At 35.9% G+C, this 22,613-nt stretch overlaps 2 protein-coding genes across 2 annotated transcripts; both read left to right on the forward strand.

Annotated features, from left to right (window-relative positions):
* The first annotated feature begins 353 nt into the window (after nt 1-353).
* Nucleotides 354-3,051, forward strand: LOC146888744 (uncharacterized). Its single transcript, XM_085666086.1, has 3 exons — nt 354-1,379; nt 1,825-2,253; nt 2,419-3,051. The coding sequence occupies exons 1-3, from the start codon at nt 354-356 to the stop codon at nt 3,049-3,051; spliced, it is 2,088 nt and encodes a 695-aa protein (XP_085522212.1).
* Nucleotides 3,052-3,189: 138 nt separating this feature from the next.
* Nucleotides 3,190-5,806, forward strand: LOC146888745 (uncharacterized). Its single transcript, XM_085666089.1, has 4 exons — nt 3,190-3,872; nt 4,038-4,154; nt 4,388-4,930; nt 5,014-5,806. The coding sequence occupies exons 1-4, from the start codon at nt 3,190-3,192 to the stop codon at nt 5,804-5,806; spliced, it is 2,136 nt and encodes a 711-aa protein (XP_085522215.1).
* The last annotated feature ends 16,807 nt before the right edge of the window (nt 5,807-22,613 follow it).

Genomic DNA, 22,613 nt, shown 5'->3' on the forward strand with positions numbered 1-22,613 from the left:
AAGATTTCCTTGGTTATTGCAGAGAGCTAGTAGGGGAAATGAAGAATATAGTGGCTAGAGCTCGAAGTTGATGTTTATGATTTCTTTCTTTTTTGCATTGTTATGAACTTCTGAACATTGTGGATTTTTTTGATGAATCGACTACTTTATTCCGCGTTAATTTCCATTATTACTCGCAATGTTATTCACACAGCTTTATAGTTTCTAGCTAGAATGTTTGCATTTGCATTTTGTCTTTTCTTTTCCTTTTTCGCACTTCTCATTTCATTTGAAATTAAACAGAAGAGTGATAGTAAGTGAATACAACAAAGTTTCTGAGACACCCTTATAGAACTCGGGCAAATTCCAAAACAATGGAGGATTGGGAAAATGCACACAAGGAAGTGAAGGAAGAAATTAGCCAAGTGAAGGGTGAAATCAGCCAAATAAAGGATCAAATGGGTCAGATCTTGGAGGCATTGAGGACTATGAAGGGTTCAGAAGAAAGTTCAGCAGTTGATGGTGGTACTTCCTACCCTCCAAGCTTTCATCCTCATGTATCAAGTGGACTTCCAGTTTACCCACCACATCATCAAGTGAGTCAAGGGACATCATCTCAAGCTTTTCCACCTTATGGCTTAGCCCCAGGTTACACACCTCCAATTGCAGAGTATGTAGAGCAAGTTAAGAATCTATTTTCTGGTGGTAATAGAAGCATACATGTTTCATCACCTAATGAGCAGTTCCAAGTGTCAACTGGGATGGTTGATTTTAGGAACCAGGTACGCCTAGGAGAAAGTGTGGTTGGAATCACAACCTACACAAATCCTAATGTATCGATTCCACCACATGTTTCGATTGTAGGTGTGGGTTTACAAGAAAAGACACTAGCTCAAGTGATTTCATCGACTGAGAATAACAAGGGAAAGTTAGAGATATTGGAGGAAATACTACGGGCTATTGAAGGGAATAAAAGTAAGGGATTCGGTGATGCTGTAGGCTTATCTTTGTTCCCTGACGTGGTGATACACCCTAAGTTCAAAGTGCCTGAGTTCGAGAAATATAGGGGGACTATGTGTCCAAAAAGCCATATAACAATGTACTGTCGAAAGATGGCTGACCATTCTCATCATGAGAAATTATTTATCCACTTTTTCCAAGATAGCCTAGCTGGGGCAGCGTTGAATTGGTACATGCATCTTGAGCCGACTCATATTCATTTTTGGGTGGATCTAGCTGATGCTTTCATAAAGCAATATAAATTTAATATGGATACAACACCAAACAGAATACAATTACAAAATATGACAATGAAGAAAAATGAAACTTTCAAAGAGTATGCCCAGCGTTGGAGAGAGATAGCTGCCCAGGTTGAGCCACCACTATATGATAAGGAGATGGTTACAATGTTTGTGAATACATTACAACCGCCATTTTAAGAGCATATGATTGGGAATTGGAATATATCTTCTATTTTTTTGCGGATATCATCATCATTGGTGAAAGGATTGAGACTGGGATAAAAATGGTAAAATTGCATATGGCTCGCCCGCGGCTGCAAATACCAAAAAACCAGGTTTTAATCAAAGTAAGAAAAAAGAAATTGAACTTCATGCCGCATCCGCATGGGATAACCATACAGCTGTTAATTACCAAATATAGCCTGTTTCAAACAATCAATTACAACCTCAGAAAGCGACTGCTAGTGATAGTGAGAACCTCAGTCAGAGTACTAATACAAGAAGGGAGAGGAAGTTTATTCATTTTACCCCCATTCCTATGACATGCACAGAGGAAGTTTATTCATTTTGCCCAATGAAGCCACAATAACCTCCTTTTTCCAAGAGTTATGATCCAGATGCTACATGTGACTACCATGGAGGGGAAAAGGGGCATTCGACAGAAAGGTGTTTTCCTCTCAAATATAAGGTACAATCTTTGATTGATGCGGGGTGGTTGACATTCAAAAAGGATAAACCTAGTATTGAAAATAACCCTTTGTTGGGGCATGAGAAGACTTCAACAAATGCTATTGAGGTTAGGGATAACAGGGTGGTAAGAAAAGTGAGTGAAATTCGGAGCTCTATGAAATTCATTCTTGAAGCACTATTAGAGAGGGGGCTAGTAAAAGGTGAATATGATATGAGTAATGCATGTGCATTTCATCCGGGTGCCGAACATTCTATTAATAATTGTGTGGAGTTCAAGCTAGAGTTGCAAAATCTAGTTGATAAGCATTTCCTGCAAGTTTTTCATGGAAAGAAGGATGAGGAGGTATTGGCCCAAACTAGTGAACAATCAAATTTAACCACGCCAGAACCTTTAGTGATTCATTTCACTAGACCTGCACCTTCTTTCATGGAATAAGGAAGGCAATCCGTAGTGATAACAACGCCCTCCTCTTTTCCTTATGAAAGTGATAGAGTTGTTCCATGGAAGTGTGGAGTACATGAATTAGGTGAGGGACAACAAGTTGAAAACACTTATGTGCATGAAGGTCCAATTGTTGAAAATATATCAGGTCTTGGTGGGATAACAAGGAGTGGTTGTTTCTTTACACCACCAGATCTAAGGAAGGAAGGATGCAATAGAAGTAAATTAAATGATGGAATTGAAAAAGCAAAAGAGATATTAACAGAAAAGACGATACAAGATGAGGAAGAATGCAGAAAAGATAAACAAAAAGAAATATCAGATGAAGATGCCGGTGAATTTTTGAAATTCAAACAACAAAGCGAATACAAGGTGGTGGAGCAGTTGAATCGTATGCCAGCTCATATTTCGCTTTTGGAATCGCTCATGCATTCGACAGCTCACCGAAAGTTGCTAATGAAAATACTGAGTGGGGCTCATGTTGAACAAAATATTTCGTTGGATAAATTTGAAAGGATTGTTAATAATATTACCATTAATGATTTCCTTACTTTTTCGGATGATGAGATACCAGTTGAGGGAAGAGGACACAATAAAGCTCTTCATGTATCTGTTAAATGTCTCGACCATGTTATAGCTCGTGTGTTGATTGATAATGGTTCTTCCCTAAATGTGATGCCTAAGGTGACGCTGGAGTAGTTATCACGTGATAAATTCCCTATGAAGCCAAGTACTATGATTGTGAGAGCTTTTTATGGTTGCAAAAGAGAGGTGATGGGAGAAGTAGAGTTGCCAGTTCAAGTTGGTCCGTGTATATTTCAAATAACTTTTCAAGTAATGGACATCTTACCAGCGTACAGTTGTTTACTTGGTAGACCTTGGATTCATTCTGCAGGGGTGGTGCCTTCCACTTTACATCAAAAGTTAAAGTATGTAATGGGGGATAAGATGGTAACAGTTTTAAGAGAGGAAGATTTTCTAGTGAGTGGTCCTTCATCTGCTCGATATATTGAAACAACAGAGGAGGCTCTTGAGACAGCTTTTCAAGCTTTGGAAATTGTGGGGAATACGTATGTTGAACCATTTCAGATAAAGCCATATTTGTCATGTGCCTCTCTGATGATGGTAAGGGTTATGTTGAGAGAAGGTTATGAATATGGGAAAGGCCTAGGCAAAGTTGGACAGGGACCAATATTTCCACTGAAAATTGTTGAGAACAAGAATAGATATGGCCTGGGGTACAAGCCTACTAAGGAGGACAAAAGAAGATTAATGGAGGAAAAGAAAGAACGAAGCTTAGCTCGCTTGCAGGGTCGTGAGCCGAGGGTAGGAAAGATCTCCATCTGTGACTTAAAAAAGAGCTTTCGTAGTGCTGGATGGATCAATGCTAGTCAAGTTGCAATCATTGAAGATGAATCTGGGGAAGGACGTTCCAGTTTGGTGCAGCCCTGTCCTCCCAACATGCAGATCGATAATTGGAAGACTGTGAATTTACCCGTGGTGTTTAAGTTCAATCAAATGTAATGCTTGTTATTTTTATTTTGTTTTTCTCCAAAACATTCTAGGATGTCTTTATGGACTGGTTCTATTTTTCATTTTTAGTTAATGTGATGTTCAATTATGTTTTCTTTCACTACATACTTTGTTTGTCTATTTATTTTCTTTTATAAATCCAAATAATGCAGATATGACAATGAATGTTTTGAAAATAATGATGTCAATATTTCTAATTTTGAGCACCTTATCGATAATATGGATGATGATCATGAAGACGATTGGGAACCTTCTTCTGAGTTGTTAAGGTTAGTGAAACAAAAAGACTGAGAAATAAAACCCTATCAAGAGATCATTGAAATACTTAATCTAGGGGATGAAAATGAGAGAAAGGAGGTTAAAATTGGTAACAACATGAGTAAGGAGGTACGAGGAAAATTATGTGATTTGTTGAAAGAGTTCAGAGATGTGTTTGCTTGGTCATACCAGGATATGCCTGGGTTGGATACTGATATAGTGCAACATCAACTTCCACTTAAAGAAGAATGTCCCCAGTTAAACAAAAGTTAAGACGAATGAAACCTGAAATGTCACTAAAGATTAAAGAAGAAGTGAAGAAGCAACTTGATGCAGGGTTTTTGGCTGTAGTAAAATATCCTCAATGGGTGGCCAACATTGTCCCTGTGCCGAAAAAAGATGGTAAAGTCCAAATGTGTGTTCATTATAGGGATTTGAATCGAGCTAGCCCTAAGGATAATTTCCCATTGCCACATATTGACATCTTGGTGGATAACACTGCTAGATTTTCATTGTTCTCTTTCATGGATGGATTCTCCGGGTATAATCAGATTAAGATGGCACCGGAAGATATGGAGAAAACAACATTTATTACGCTTTGGGGAACATTTTGTTACAAAGTAATGCCATTTGGACTTAAAAATGTTGGGGCAACTTATCAAAGAGCGATGGTGACTCTTTTTCATGATATGATGCATAAAGAAATCGAGGTTTATGTGGATGATATGATTGCTAAATCTGAATCAGAAAATAATCACATCGTTAATTTGAGAAAATTGTTTGAGAGGTTAAGAAAGTTTAAACTCAGATTGAATCCAGCTAAATGTACTTTTGGTGTAAAGTCAAGAAAGTTATTGGTTTTATTGTTAGTGAAAAAGGTATTGAGGTTGACCCAGATAAGGTACAAGCAATAATGGAGATGTCAGCTCCTAATACTGAAAAAGAAGTGCGAGGGTTTTTAGGCAGACTGAACTACATTGCTAGATTCATCTCCCAATTAACCTCCACCTGTGATCCAATATTTAGATTGTTGCGTAAGAATCAAGTTGTAGAATGGAATGAAGATTGCCAGGCAGCTTTCGATAGAATCAAACAGTATTTGCAGGATCCTCCCGTACTGCGTTCGCCGGTATCGGGGAGGCCCCTCATTTTATATTTAACTATGTTGGATGAATCGATGGGTTATGTTTTAGGGCAACATGATGAGACAGGGAAGAAAGAGTATGCCATTTATTATTTGAGTAAAAGATTTTTAGGTTGTGAACAAAGATATTCTAGGTTGGAACGAACTTGTTGTGCATTAACATGGGCAACACATCGTTTGCGTCAATACATGTTGAGTCATACTACTTGGTTGATATCTAAGATGGACCCAATGCGCTTGTTTGATGGAGCATCCAATGCACTTGGACATGGAATAGGGGTAGTGCTCATCTCGCCAGAGAATCATTACATTTCGATGACAACAAGATTGTACTTTAGTTGTACCAACAATGTTGCACAATATGAAGCATGCGCCATGGGTATTTTGGCAGTTATCGAGTCGAAGGTGAAGGTGTTGGAGGTGTACGGTGACTCTGCATTAATGGTTCATCAGTTAAAAGAGGAATGGGAGACTAGAGACCAAAAGTTAATCCCTTATCAATCATACATTAGAGGATAGATGAAGCATTTCGATTCCATTGAGTTCTGTCACATTCTACGAGAGGATAACCAATTAGCTGATGCTTTGGCCACCTTATCGTCAATGTTTGAAATTAGTCAAGATGAGGATATGCCAATGATCAAGATGAGGAGTTATGAACAACCAACATACTGTTATTTAGTGGAAGAAGAATCAGATGGTAAGCCTTGGTATTTTGATATAAAGCGCTACCTCAAGAGTCGAGAATATCCTGAAACAGCTTCTGAGAATGATAAAAGAACCTAGAGAAGGTTAGCTTCAAGTTTTATTCTAAATGGGGATGTCTTGTATAAAAGAAATCATGACATGGTACTCCTCAGATTCGTCGATGCAAGAGAAGCAGGGTTGATATTAAAAGAAATTCATGAAGGAGCTTTTAGTACACATATGAATGGGCACTCTATGGCTAAAAAGATTTTGAGAGCAAGTTATTTTTTGTTGACTATGGAGAATGATTGTTACATGCATGTGAAAAAATGTGAAAAATGTCAGACCTATGCAGATAATATTTTGTTTCCCAAAATACCCTTGAATAAGGATCATCAACATGTCAAGAATTGCAAGGCTATTAAAGGGACTTAATAAAGTGAAAAAAGTATTTCAATAGAAAAAGCCAAAAGTTGAAAATTCAAAGAAAATCATAAAGTAATGGCAAAAAATGAACTTGAAAAGGAAAAGTTAAGAATGAAGAGAACTTTAAAAGTTCAAGACCCTAGATGATAGCCGAGGTGATAATCTTGTAAAACGATCTTTGTTACAAAATGTAAAAGCCACTAATATTTTATTTGGGCCTTTAATATCTATTTCTTGCAACACCCTTAAGCCCGGGCCACGTTACAAGCTAGTTAAAGTCCACACTGATTGAAAAATGTCTATCAGATTTTGTTCATGGGAATAATAGAAACAAAAATTTGGTTGATGACACATATTGAAAAAAGGAAAGAGAGAAAAGAAAAAAGGGCAAAAACTCAGTCAGTTCTTAAATTTAGTCAAAAGTTTTAAAGTGAGGCAATCCTTTTTTAATATAAGCTTTTTGAAACACATTGTTGACACAAGATTGCATCAGCTGTGTAACACCTATCCATGGGTTCAAACATACATGAGATGTATTGTGCATCAAGAAAGAGAATGTAAGGGATACGTTGCTCTCATTCCGAGCAAAGATTTTCCTAATTCCTCGGGATTCTGATATAGAGTGTGGGTGATAATGTGAAAAACAAATTATGCGCATGCATTGAATTTGATGACTGCAAAAGCAAATAATTATAAAGACATGTGTCTTCTTAAAAAATGATGAAATGAAAAAAGAGAAAAAATGAGGAATAAAATGAAAAAATGAAGGAAATGGAAAAATGAAATGAAAAATGAAAGAATAATGATGATGAAAAATGAATGGTTAAGGATGAAAAGAAAAGAAAAATGAGGAGACAAAGGTTCTAGGTGATTCATGCATAACATGCATTCATATTTTATAAATTAGGATATCATACTCTCAAATTACTTTTTATATATGTATATCGAGGCCCTCTACAAAGGTATTGGTCATCGATCTTTCATATCAAGGCCCTCTGCAAAGGCAACAGTCATTGATTTTCATATGTTTTCATATCGAGGCCCTCTACAAAGGTACTGGTCATCGATCTTTTATATCAAGGCCCTCTGCAAATCAATGGTCATCGATCTTTCATATCAAGGCCCTCTTCGATGGAATGGTCATTGATTTTCATATGTTTTCATATCGAGGCCCTCTACAAAGGTACTGGTCATCGATCTTTTATATCGAGGCCCTCTACAAATGCAATGGTCATTGATTTTCATATGTTTTCATATCGAGGCCTTCTACAAAGGTACTGGTCATCGATCTTTCATATTGAGGCCCTCTGCAAATGAACTAGTCATCGATCTTTCATATCAAGACCCTCTTCGATGGAATGGTCATTGTTTTTCTTAAATGTTTTGCATTGATGTGGTTTCTTTCTAGAGCCCAGATGAAATTAGTGTTTCTGTCTTTTCCTATATTTTACTTTGATGATATGAAAATGACTAATTTTTCGTATCATCTAGTAAGATCTAAGAAAAGAGGGGCAGTTGTCAGCACCCAATTTCGTCCGGACAAATAATGTTGTTTTTAAAATAAAAAAATATATAAAAAATTTAAAAATATAAAAAATTAAAAATTAAAAAATTAAAATAACAATAATAATAATAAAAATATAATATAATAAAAGTAAAATAATAAAGTAAAATAAAATAATATATATATATATATATTAAAAATAATTGTTACATTATTAAAAAAAAGAGATTAAAAAATAATAAATTCTTAAAAAAATATAATAAATAAAAATTAAATAATAAAAGTTTTTATTATGTTTTTTTAAGCGTTAAAGTAAAATAATATTTTTGTTTTATATATATATATATATATATATATTTAAAAAATATATTTTTGTTTTTTATTAATTAATAAATTTGAAAATTAAAAATTGAAAATAAAAATTGTGGATTGGAGGGAACGGTTTTTTTTCTTCCATCCCAACTTCTTCCAACTACTGCCCATCTGCTAATGAAGTTAACACAAACACCAAGAGGTTACCACAGACACACGTTAATTCATCATCAAATATCCTCTGCATTGTTTTGGCACCACCATTAGGCAACATTTATTCAAATCATTGAATTCGGAATTGCAAAGGGAGAACCAATCGGTAAACCAACAGTATTCGGAATCAAAAGCAGAATTGCAAAAGAGGTACACATTTTTCTATCTTCAAACACGACCCTGCATTGTATGATGTTCTGAGTTGAGGCTTTTGATCGTTAATTATATGCCTGTAAAAACAATTGAACAATTTCATATCACAAAAACGCTTCTATGTTTGTTTTACAATGCACACCAATTAAATAATGAAATAGAAAGGAATAGAAAGGAGTGGATTTGCCACTGGAAAATAAAATTCGGCGGTGAACATTGTCATTCCGGGAAGTGTAATTCTGGTGTCGGCTTTAGTAAGTGTTGGTTCGCGGTGGTCACCGGCATTGCTGTGGTGGTCATGACAAGAGAGATAGTGAGCCACGATTGAACCAGTGTTGGATTCTAGGGTGATGCGATGTGAGAAGGTGTTGGTGTTGGTAACGTTTTTGGGGAATAGGGGTTGCCGCCGTTGTTGGCCGTTCGCCGCCGGTGGTGGTCCACTTGTGGGTCTCGAACAGGGACAATCATGGTGTTTGGGTAGTGGCCGCAAGAGGTAGGAGACGAAGTAAGAGTTGCGTTTTTTTTATATATGGATTTAGGCTTTGTTTAAGTTTTTACTTCTTGCATCACCATAGTTCATTCACGCACCCCCTCTTCTTTTATTAAAGTTAGCAGGTTTAAGTTTTTACTTCATGCACCACTATAATTCATTCACGCACCACCTTTATTTTAATTAAGGTTAGCATATTTAAGTTGTTTCTTCACGCACCTCCAGATTTCAGTTTATGCACCCCTGCTTTTAATATTGGATTTTGTTTATTTATTTGCTTCATGCACTCCCGAATGTAATAACCCCACACGCCTTACATTAAGTTTTAGTTTACTTTACGTACATGCGTTTTCACTAAGCACACACCCAATTCCTTTATTTTCTTCTTAGATATAATGTGTTTACTTTACTTTATGCACCCCGCGTTTTACTTTAATGCACCCCGCATTTTTTTATATATCACGTTTTCGCGTTTTTTAAGTAAATTTCACATTTCAATCACGTCATTTTGAAAAAATAATAAAAATATTTTAAATTTAAATAAAAATTAAAATAATTTTCAAAAATAAGAATAAATAAAAATTTAAAATTATTTTCTTTTTTCTTTGTTTTGGTGTCTAATCGGCCGATTGCGTCGTACGACACCTTTAAAATGCAAAAATATTAAAAATTATTTTTAGTGTCTAATTGACCATTCGCATCACATGACACTTCTTTTAAAAATATAAAAATATAAAAAATATTTTGGTGTCTAATCGGCCGCTCGCGTCGTACGACATTTTTTTAAAATGCAAAAATATTAAAAATTGTTTTTGGTGTCTAATTGACCGTTCGCGTCACATGACACTCTCTTTCTTATCAATAAATAAGTTATAAAAAGGTGTTTGATGTCTAATCGACCACTCGCGTCGCACGACATTCATTGTCAAATATGTCAAAAGACAACTTTCAAAAATTAAATCATTTAATCAAACAATTTTATAAAGAACTACGTAGCCCTGATTTCTCATTTTTATGAGAATACGTAGGACCAAGGTTAATCCTTGTCGGGTCCTTTCTTACTCAAAAATATATTTTTTCAATATATGTTCTTACTTTCTTTATGGGAAAAATAAACATTTAAAATGCATAATAAAGCATTGTGAACCAAATGCATAATAAAGCATTGTGAACAAGCTTCCTCTTTAAACATGGAAGCTGGTATGTTTCATTCACTTGCTTATCCTTTTGTTCCTGTAAAATGACATCACAAACTGATGAAGGATTATCTTGTTCCTAAGATTATTGAATATGGTGTGAGTTGATTAAGAAAGCTAAGTGAAATCCCCACTGAACATTAAGATAGCAAGCTATCTAGATGTGAAGGTTCCTTTCACAAAGCTTAAGAGAAGAAGATGATGGATTGATTCAAAACAAAAAGGAAATGGAAAGCACATAACCATAGAAAACCAAGAGCAATTAAAGGAAGAAGAAAACATAAAATGGAAAGGAAAGGAATGGTAAAAATGTGAGAAGCACGCCACTACAAGGCTAGGCTAGAAGCCATGGCAACCTTGAAGATGAGTGGATGTGTGCCGCCACTTGCTATGCAAGATAAGGCTTAAAAGTATTCACTCCCTAGGGAGGAAAATCTCACAAATGGTTGAGACACAAGAGTGTTTTCACTTCAAAATGTTCAACCCTTTTACATGTCTAGGAGCACCCCTTATATAGAAGAGTTTAGGGGCCTCTAAGTAAATAAAAGATACCTAAGGATGTCTCTACAAAAACCTAACCCTAGCTTCTAGAAAGTAGGTCAAATAAGGTTACAAAAATGAGACACAAAAGAGCTAACTATTGTGTGTGCAAGGCTAATTTCGTTCTAGCACAAAAGGAGACAAAGAATGTGTCTCATATGTCTCCAAAAAGTGGTCAAAGTGTGCTAAAAACAAAGGAGACCAAAGGTACATAGGTACACTTGCTTCATGCCTTTTACTTGATGCTTTATGCCTTTGCTTTACTCTCTCCTCCACATCATTTGTGCTCCCCAATCACCATCCGCCACCTAGCATTGCTTTCTTACTCCTAATTAACCTACAAAGCAAATAAACATAGATTAGCATGTTGGCTTAAGTCAAGTCAAATATAGTCAACAAGTCAAACCTAGTCAAAGGTCAACAAGTCAACTAAAGTTGATTCAACTAAGTCAACTTAAGGAATCAAAAATAACAAACATAAATGAAAGGGATGAAGGATTAGTGAACTTCCTTTCTAAACATGCTTAGTCTTCTTAAGCATGTGCCTTCATCCTTGGTTGGGGTCAATCCTTCATCACAAACTATAGAAGAGAAACCATTGACAAATAAATTTTCCATCGTCTCTTTCTCCACTTCCTTTTCTTTTTCTTCATTTTCCCTTCCTTCTGCAGTTTCTATTTCTTCTTTTTCTATTCTTTCTTTTTCTATTTTCTGCTTCAACCTATGTTGATCGTTACTTACTTGTCTTGGTGTCATAAATTTCAACTTCATTTTATGTCCCTTATGCCTCAAAGAAAAGGAACGTTCATCAAGACTGAGTATTTTAAAATGAAGCCATGCTCATCCCAAAAGAAGATGGAAAGAGTCCATGGGAGCAATATTACATAATACTTCTTTCACACATTGCCCTATATTGAAATTGATCCATGCTTAATTCGGATGAAAGCTTGTTGCTAACTTTAGTTTCTCCACCAATCTTTGGCTCACAACATTGTTGTTGCTTCCGTAATCGAATGCAAATAAACATGGGTTGCTGTATAATAAACTTCCATTGTTATTCCAAATCTCGTGAGCTTGGCTCTGAATACAAAGTGATGTGAATCCATAGGGGTGGATTCGTTTGATGGATCTATCTAGGTTGGAATGCCAATAAGCAAGATATGTGAGAAATTATTTAAAACGAGAAAATAGAAATAGATAAGAAGATGTAGTTGAAATTGATTGACGTCACACTTCCAAGAATGGAAGACAAGCCTAAGAATTTAAACACACAAAGGGAAAGAAGAGCTTTGATAAAAACTCAAGATTATTGAATCACTCCAGAACTTAGGAGAATCACTCTCACTAAGATAAATGAGATAAAACTAATATTTTCTGAATGAAACCCAACTTGTTTCATTGGCTAAAATGGTTCAGCTTATAAAGAACCTTTAACCACTAGAATTACAAAAGACACATATGTTGAAATTACATCCCACTTAAAACTATTAATGATCCAACCACTTAATGGCTGATTGTAACTGAAATTATGGGAACCCAAAAGTCACCAAAAACAAGTCAGCCAAGCATCCTCTTGGTCTCCCAAAGGCTGATGACTAAGTTGCAATTGGGTCATCATTACAACTTGAAATAAAACTAAACTAGAGCCCATTTATTGATTAAACCAAAACATAATTTGGTAAGCCCATTTTACAATGAATTCAACCATATGTAAACAAACTAATACCTTTAAAAAATAAAAATAAAAATAATTCCAGCAAAGTTGTGCATTAGTCCTTCTCCATTTGATATCGTTGTTGTTAGGCGATCAAATTACAACTACTTAACTTTAGCAACTTCAGTATTGCCAAGTTAGTAGTGAACAAAATAGTTAGGGTTAAGATAACCCTAAGTTGTCTCACAACGAATACAGAATTGATCTCTAATATTTGATTCTTAAAAATGCAAAAACTAGGCACCATAAAAATAGGCGGTTTTGATATGCAAACAAAATGACACAGAAGATTGTAAACACAATAATAGTAAATAGGTCAATTCCACTGCTTTTTCTAAATAAGATTCTTCATTTGTTATCTAGAGATTATTGTTAAATTAATTATTGTTGTTGATTTACAAATCAATCAATGTAAAGACTCAATTTATTTGTTGGTATTCTCACTTTTAATCAAAGTAAAGTCTCAATTAAAAGTGAGAATTGTTAGATTGTCCATAGTAAATTCAATCAAAGTACAGTCTCAATTAATTTTACTATGCCTAATCATGTCTATTCCTTTGTTTCTTCACCAAATAGAAAACTTAATTAATCAAAGTAAAGTCTTGACTAATTTTAGTTAAAGTAATTACCTCTAATCAAAGTAAAGTCTCAACTATTGGCAAAAACTTATTTAATCAAATGAAAGTTTCTAAATAAAATCAAAGTAAAGTCTCAATTTAATTTAAAAACCTTTTGACTTATCTGATTAGCATGCATATAGATTTAAAATCATTATTTTCTATTCGATTAAGAAGCAAAGGACATAGATAAACAAAAACCACAACAATAATCAAACTAACAAACACATAAATTCATCTAACCTCAGAATCCAGTTAAGAAATTACAGTGGAATCAACCCTAAAAGCTTAGCCCTCCATGGCTTAGATGGAATACATGATGATATGAAGGAAAGAAAGTAAAAGAAAAGAATGAGAGATGTGATGGATGACGGTGTCTGCCAAAACCAGAGAGTTCTAAGTGTGTAAGTTGTCAGTTGTTTCTGCTCCTTTAAGTCTCTTTATATAGGCTTCCACTGGACTTTGGGCTTTATTTGTCAGTTGCTAAAATCTTTTATTTTTATTTAATTAATTAGCAACTTAATTCCTATCCAATTTCCAATTCTGCCCCTCTTATTTAACCATTTTTGCAGTTTTGACCAGAGTTGACTGTTGACTTTGACCAGTTGACCAGTTTGACTGTCCAATAGCAGCCTAACACATGGCAGTGCATTTTCTCTCTCCAGAATTAGGGTTTCTGTAGATGCAATGGAGATGGAGATGGCAATGACGGCTGCTCCTCTGCTGCCGGCGTTGGCTCGTCGACGGTGGTGCGTTGTGGTGGCGCTACTGGTCTGGAAGATGCTGCCATGGTTGTGCGCGAGGAAGAAGAACTCCCGGTGGCCGTGAAGCTGGTGCAGGGATGAAGGAGGAAGCTGCGGTGGCGTGCTGCTTCTGCAATGGCCGCCCATGGTTCGCTACAAAGAAGATGGAGCAAATCTATGGTGGCTGTAATGGTGTTATCGTGACAGCTGCTGCATTCTCCGCTGCTGCAAGTGCTTCGTGTTTTTCTGCAGGTGCGAAGATGGTGACAGGCGCAAGCTGCAATGGCTACTGCAGTTGTGTTCGTTGGCGTGGTGGATCTGTTGGTGTTGCGCGATCGGCACGGTGCAGATCTGGCTGCAATGGTGGTGCAGTGCAGCTGTTGTAATGGATGATGCGAGGTGTTGTTGCCATGGACGTGGTGCTGTGCGTGACGGTGGTTCGTGCCTGGTTCAGGTGGTGACTGGAATCCAGACGGTGGTGGGAAACGGCAGCGGCTGCCGTGGAGGTTGATGGTGGTGGCTAGGGTTTGAGGAAATTTAGGGTTTCTGTTTTGGGAGATGAAGATGATGCCATGGCAGCCTTCCATTGGACAACTTGTTAGTGCAAGGATTGTTGCCACGTGGCTTGCTCTGGTTGGCTAATTTTAATAGGTGGTGATTGCCACATGGCATGATCTAGTTGAGTGGAGTTTAAGTGGTAGGAGGGGTGCAACTTAGTGAAAACTGGGGGTGCAGAACAGGTTTTTGGTGGTCCACTTTAGAAGGAGTGTGCAAATAAAATCTGGGGGTGCATTTAGCTCCTGATTTATTCTTTTCCAGAATTTCCTGATTTTTGACTTATTTTGTAACTTTGAATATTTCAAATCCACACTATTAATGACCAAAAATAAATTCCAGCTGCATTAACAAACGTTAGAATATCCAATAATATTTTATGCAACTAAAATCAATTTTTTCGCCACTTTTACCAAACTTACTCAATAAATCCAATAATCACAAATCCTAATTAAATCAATCTTTAAGCACAGAAAATTCAATTAAATCCCCAAATATCAAATATTAAATGAGGGCAAAAATTTGAACTCATCACACACCCACACTTTTGCTTTTGCACTCCTGGGCAAAATTGAACAATTTCAAAACTTTTATTCTGAGGTCTTTTATTCCATATTTTCAGTGGATTAAAGAAATGAATACAAATGGAAAGAGATCAATCTTCTAGAAATCATGTTGTCATGCACAAACAAATGGATAAAATTCTGTTTTTCACACATGAGTTAATCTTTTGATTTTACAAGATAATCAAATATGAAAGAGAAACACTCAAGTTAAATGTATATTTTCTCACCAAAATTCGCTCAAGTGTTTTGGCTTGTGTTTTCACTCAAAATACCCATGCAAGTAAACACTCTCAATGCTTAGCAAGACTCTAATATTCACAGCTTTCAGAAAACATGCATTCAAAAATCATGAGGACTTTTCACAGGTTATAATGAGGCCAAGGCAAAGGTAGGAAAAACTTTAGGATTTTTGTGTTTTTGAAATAGTAAGGAAGAAAGAATTATGGAGCATAGTTTCAAAAACAATCCTTACTTTTTTTCTTTGTTATTTTTTTCTCTTTTATCCTTTGTTGCTCTTTTTTAGACAACAATCATTTTTCATTTCAACACTCTATCATCAACAATTATTTTCCTTTTTGCCATTTTTATAACTTTGTGGGGGAAATACTCACCCCCACACTTTATTCCTCAACCAATCTCAACATAATCCACTAGCTCCTTCTTTCTCCCTAAGGTAAGGAAAAACATGGTCTTTTTCTTTTTAAGGTTTAGCAATATGCTCAAAACAAGAAAAAAAGGTTTAAGCTCAAGGGCTGCCAATGGATCAATGTCATGGTTAGCTTATTTGGCCAAGTAGCTAAAAACAAGAAATGCCTCAGTCATATCAAATCATGCATGTTCACCTAAGATGCAAAACAACAAAATCAAGCTAAACATTTGAGTATCAACAAGACATGAGCAAGTCACACAAGAAAAAATAGGAATGATACATGGTAGTTCATCCTTACAATAAAGCTCAAAACTCACAAGGTCAAAAACTTTCACAAAAGATTTATTCCAGAAACTCTCAAATCAACTCAATTAGTAAATCACAGACAACAATCCACTCATAGCACATGACTTTTATTTTCCCAAAATTATGATCGTTCCAATTAGTGAATCAAATCCAAAAATCCAATGTCAATATGTTTTATTGAAAGCAAAATCTTTTTTTTAATAAAAACAAACAGAAAACAAAATCAGAAAAGGAAAAACAAAACAAATAGAAAACAAAATCAGAAAAGGGGGAAATCTCCCCACACCCCCACACTTTATCCATGCATTGTCCTCAATGTATTCAATATGTATAAAATGCAAAGAAAAAGTATGAAGGGTACTTACCTCCTCAAGGTGGAAGGTATGAGGGAGAAGTCAAGTTCATCCCATCCATCGTCTTATTCAACATATCTTGATTTTCATTGAATATACGAAGACGATGCCCATTAACTTTAAAAGTTCTTGCTGAGGATTCTTCCTTGATCTCCACTACTCTATAAGGAAAAACTTCTGTAACAATGTATGGTCCTTCCCAAGTAGAGCACAACTTACCACTCATGTGACCAAGCTTGGATTTGTATAGTAACACCTTTTGGCCTACCTAGAAATCCTTTCTAGCCACAAGCTTTTGGTCATGGAACTTCTTGGTTTTCTCTTTGTAGAACTTTGAGTTTTCATAGGCTGCAAGCCTAATCTCCTCTAATTCTTGCAACTGAAGTTTTCGCTCATTTCTTGCTTCTTCCAAATCCAAGTTGGATGCTTTCACGGCCCAATAGGCCCGATGTTCAATCTCCACAGGTAGATGACAAGCCTTTCCAAAAACCACCCTGAAAGGTGACATACCTATAGGTGTTTTGTAGGCTGTCCTGTGTGCCCAACGTGCATCTTCCAATCTTGTGCCCCAATCCTTTCGACTAGGCTTCACTACTTTCTCTAGTATCTTTTTAATCCCCCTGTTAGAGATCTCTACTTGCCCATTAGTTTGGGGGTGATATGGTGTAGCAATGCGATGTGTCACCCCATACTTCTTCAACATGTTCTCAAGTAGCCTATTACAGAAATGAGTCCCCTGGTCACTGATGATGGCTCGTGGTATCCCAAATCTGCAGAAAATGTTAGACCTGACAAAACTCATAACAACTCAATAATCATTAGTCTTTGTAGCTATGGCTTCCACCCATTTGGAGACATAGTCTACAACAAGCAAAATATAAGAAAACCCAAAAGAAGGGGGAAAAGGACCCATAAAATCAATACCCCAAATATCAAATACGTCACAATATAGCATGGGTTGTTGAGGCATTTCATCCCTTCTTGTAATGTATCTGGCTGCCATTTGGCACTGCTCACAATTTTCATATACCCTCTGTGCATCTTTAAAGACAGTAGGCCAATATAATCCACAATCCAACACCTTCCTACCTGTTCTTTGTGTGCCATAATGTCCACCAAAAGGAGACGAATGACAGAACTCAAGCACATGAGGTATCTTGATATCTGGAACACACCTCCTTATGACTTGGTCACTACCAATGCACCATAAGATTGGGTCTTCCCAGATATAGTACTTTGCCTCACTTTTTAGCTTGGTTCTTTCATATTTGGAAAAGGAAGGAGGAATAGCAGAAACAACCAAATAGTTAACAATGTCAGCAAACCAAGGTTCAGGAAACATACCTTTCATAATAGTCAATGCTAGGAGGACTTCATCAGGAAAGTCATCGTGAATAGGAATATTATCTTCTCCATTTTCAATCCTGCTAAGATGGTCGGCTACTAAGTTATGTGCTCCACTTCTGTCGAGAATCTCAATGTCAAACTCTTGGAGCAGTAGCATCCATCTGATCAACCTTGGTTTCGAATCTGCTTTCTTCACAAGGAATTTTAATGTTGCATGATCAGTATAAACAATTACCTTGGAACCAAGTATATACGGTCTAAATTTGTCCAAGGCAAACACAACGGCCAATAATTCCTTCTCAGTCGTGGTGTAGTTAGCCTGCACTGTGTCCAACGTTCTGGAAGCATAATATATCACATGTGATAGCTTCCCATCTTTTTGTGCAAGCACCGCTCCTACTGCAAAGTTTGATGCATCACACATCAACTCGAATGGTGATGTCCAGTCAGGTGGTTGGATGATAGGAGTGGTGGTAAGCACCTTTTTCAATGTATCAAATGCATCTTTGCACCTCTCTCCAAAGTCAAATGCTACATCCTTTTGCAACAAGTTGGAGAGAGGGTTGGCTATCTTGTTGAAGTCCTTGATAAACCTCCTGTAAAATCCTGCATGTCCAAGAAAAGATCGAACCTCTTTCACAGAAGAGGGGTAAGGCAATTGTGAAATAATATCAATTTTTGCAGGATCTACAGATATACCATTCTTGGAAACAACGTGACCTAAAACTATACCTTGTTCCACCATAAAATGACATTTTTCAAAATTTAAAACAAGGTTAGTTTCTTCATATCTCTCCAAGACTCTACCAAGATTAGATAAGCAGTGATCAAAAGATGAACCATATACACTAAAATCATCCATAAAAACCTCAATACAATGCTCCAACAAATCTGTAAAAATACTCATCATACATCGCTGAAATGTTCCAGGAGCATTGCAAAGGCGAAATGGCATTTTCCTATAAGCATATGTACCGAATGGAAAAGTAAAGGTAGTCTTATGTTGATCCTCTGAGGCAATACAAATCTGAAAATACCCAGAGAATCCATCAAGAAAACAGTAATGAGACCTACCTGCCAATCGATCTAACATCTGGTCCATGAATGGTAAAGGAAAGTGGTCCTTCCTGGTGGCCTGGTTTAGTCTTCTATAATCAATACAGACCCTCTAGCTATTCTGAATACGAGTAGGAATCAACTCGTTCTTCTCATTCTTGACCACGGTGATCCCAGATTTCTTGGGGACCACATGTACAAGACTCACCCAAGTGCTATCAAAAATAGGATATATAATACCTGCTTGTAGCAACTTGGTGACTTCCTTCTTCACAACCTCCATCAGCTGAGGATTCAGTCTCCTCTGAGGTTGCCTTACTGGCTTAGCATCCTCCTCCATGAGTATTCTGTGCATGCAGAAAGAAGGACTAATACCAGGAATATCTGCCAAATTCCACTACCCTTTGTGTACCCATTAGACAGTTAATTAGTGCTTAATTGTTCATCATTAGAGTGTTTTTCATCTGTTGGGCTTTATTGGGCCACTGTTCCGAATTTGGACTAATTTCACATTATTTGGCCTAATTTTTGTTTTTAATTATTTTTAGGTATTTGGGTGAAGTGATGAGTTCAAATTTTTGCCCTCATTTAATATTTAAATTTGGGGATTTAATTGAATTTTCTGTGCTTAAAGATTGATTTAATTAGGATTTGTGATTATTGGATTTATTGAGTAAGTTTGGTAAAAGTGGCGTAAAAATTGATTTTAGTTGCATAAAATATTATTGGATATTCTAACGTTTGTTGATGCAGCTGGAATTTATTTTTGGTCAATTAATAATGTGATTTTGAAGTATTCAAAGTTACAAAATAAGTCCAAAATCAAGAAATTCTGGAAAAGAATAAATCAGGAGCTAAATGCACCCCCAAAGTTTATTTGCACACTCCTCCCTCAAGTGGACCACAAAAACCTGTTCTGCACCCCCAGTTTTCACTAAGTTGCACCCCTCCTACCACTTAAACTCCACTAAACCAGATCATGCCATGTGGCAATCCCCACCTCTTAAAATTAGCCAACCAGAACAAGCCACGTGTCATAATCCTATCCTCACCAAATTAACCAATCAGATTCTGCCACGTCATCATCTCCTCCATCTCACTCATGAAACCCTAACCCTAATTTTCTTCTCTCCTTCCACCACCATGGCAGCCGCCGCCGCACCTCCTCACCTCTTCCGGCCACCGCGACACACCAGCAGCCATGGCAGCCACCAGCCACCTCCATCACGTAATCTTCTCCGTGAGCTTTTTCGCAACACAACCGCGTCCCAACTTACTCCTCCATCTCTCCCCGGCAACGGCGCCAAATTTGATATCGCTGTCGTTGGGCGATCAAATTACCACTACTTTAGCAACTTCAGTATTGCCAGTTTGTAGTGAAGAAAATAGTTAGGGTTAAGATAACCCTGAGTCGTCTCACAACGAATACGGAATTAATCTCAAATATTTGATTCTCAAAAATGCAATTTAAAACTAGCAACTATAAAAATAGGGAGGTTTTGATATGCAAAGAAAATGACACGGAAGATTGTAAACACAGTAATAGTAAATAGGTCAATTCCACTGCTTTTTTCTAAATAAGATTCTTCATTGGTTATCTAGAGATTATTGTTAAATTAATTATTGTTGTTGATTTACAAATAAATCAATGTAAAGAATCAATTCATTTGTTGGCATCCTCACTTTTAATCAAAGTACAGTCTCAATTAAAAGTGAGAATTATTAGATTGTCCATAGTAAATTCAATCAAAGTACAGTCTCAATTAATTTTACTATGCCTAATCATGTCTATTCCTTTGTTTCTTTACCAAATAGAAAACTTAATTAATCAAAGTAAAGTCTTGACTAATTTTAGTTAAAGTAATTACCTCTAATCAAATTAAAGTCTCAATTATTGGCAAAAACTTATTTAATCAAATGAAAGTTTCTAAACAAAATCAAAGTAAAGTCTCAATTTAATTTAAAAACCTTTTAACTCATATGATTAGCATGCATGTAGATTCAAAATCATTATTTTCTATTCGATTAAGAAGCAAAGGACATAGATAAACAAAAACCACAACAATAATCAAAATAACAAAACATATAAATTCATCTAACCTCAGAATCCATTTAAGAAATTACAGTGGAATCAACCCTTAAAGCTTAACCCTCCATGGCTTTGATGGAATACATGATGATATGAAAGAAAGAAAATAAAAGAAAGAATGAGAGATGTGGTCGAGACGGTATCTGCCAAAACCAGAGAGTTCTAAGTGTCTAAGCTGTCAGCTGTAAAAAATTCTCACCAAGATTCGCTCAAGTGTTTTGGCTTGTGTTTTCACTCAAAATACCCATGCAAGTAAACACTCTCAATGCTTAGCAAAACTCTAATATTCACAGCTTTCAGAAAACATGTATTCAAAAATCATGAGGACTTTTCACAGGTTATAATGAGGCCAAGGCAAAGGTAGGAAAAACTTTAGGATTTGTGTGTTTTTGAAATAGTAGGGAAGAAAGAGTTATGGAGCATAATTTCAAAAACAATCCTTACTTCTCTTTTTTTTTTCTTTTATCCTTTGTTGCTCTTTTTCAGACAGCAATCATTTTTCATTTCAACATTCTGTCATCAACAATTATTTTCCTTTTGCCATTTTTATAACTTTGTGGGGAAAATACTCACACCCACACTTTATTCCTCAACCAATCTCAACATAATCCACTAGCTCCTTCTTTCTCCCTAAAGTAAGGAGAAACATGGTCTTTTTCTTTTTAAGGTTTAACAGTATGCTCAAAAAAAGAAAAAGAGGTTTAAGCTCAAGGGGCTACCAATGGATCAATATTATGGTTAGCTTATTTGGCCAAGTAGCTAAAAACAAGAAATGCCTCAGTCATATCAAATTATGCATGTTCACCTAAGATGCAAAACAACAGAATCAAGCTAAACATTTGAGTACCAACAAGACATGAGCAAATCACACAAGAAAAATAGGAATGACACATGGTAGTTCATCCTTACAATAAAGCTCAAAACTCACAAGGTCAAAAAACTCTTTCACAAAAGATTTATTCTAGAAACTCTCAAATCAACTCAATTAGTAAATCACAGACAACAATCCACTCATAGCACATGACTTTTATTTTCCCAGAATTATGACCGTTCCAATTAGTAAATCAAATCCAAAAATCCAATGTCAATATGTTTTATTGAAAACAGAAACTTTTTTTTTAAATAAAAACAAACAGAAAACAAAATTAGAAAAGGAAAAACAAAACAAATAGAAAACAAAAACAGAAACGGGGAAATCTCCTCACACACCCACACTTATCCTTTTGCACTCCTGGGCAAAATTGAACAATTTCAAAAACTCTTTTCTGAGGTCTTTTATTCCATATTTTCAGTGGATTAAAGAAATGAATACCAATGGAAACAGATCAATCTTCTAGAAATCATGTTGTCATGCACAAACAAATGGATAAAATTCTGTTTTTCACACATGAGTTAATCTTTTGAGTTTACAAGATAATCAAATATGAAAGAGAAACACTCAAGTTAAATATATATTTTCTCACCAAGATTCGCTCAAGTGTTTTGGCTTGTGTTTTCATTCAAAATACCCATGCAAGTAAACACTCTCAATGCTTAGCAAGACTCTAATATTCACAGCTTTCAGAAAACATGTATTCAAAAATCATGAGGACTTTTCACAGGTTATAATGAGGCCAAGGCAAAGGTAGGAAAAACTTTAGGATTTGTGTGTTTTTGAAATAGTAGGGAAGAAAGAGTTATGGAGCATAGTTTCAAAAACAATCCTTACTTCTCTTTTTTTTTTCTTTTATCCTTTGTTGCTCTTTTTCAGACAGCAATCATTTTTCATTTCAACATTCTGTCATCAACAATTATTTTCCTTTTGCCATTT

The sequence above is a fragment of the Vigna unguiculata genome, chromosome 1 (assembly GCF_037176805.1).
Source record: "Vigna unguiculata cultivar grain cowpea cultivar isolate G323 ecotype 2 chromosome 1, ASM3717680v1, whole genome shotgun sequence".
In the NCBI taxonomy this organism is placed as follows: domain Eukaryota; kingdom Viridiplantae; phylum Streptophyta; class Magnoliopsida; order Fabales; family Fabaceae; genus Vigna; species Vigna unguiculata.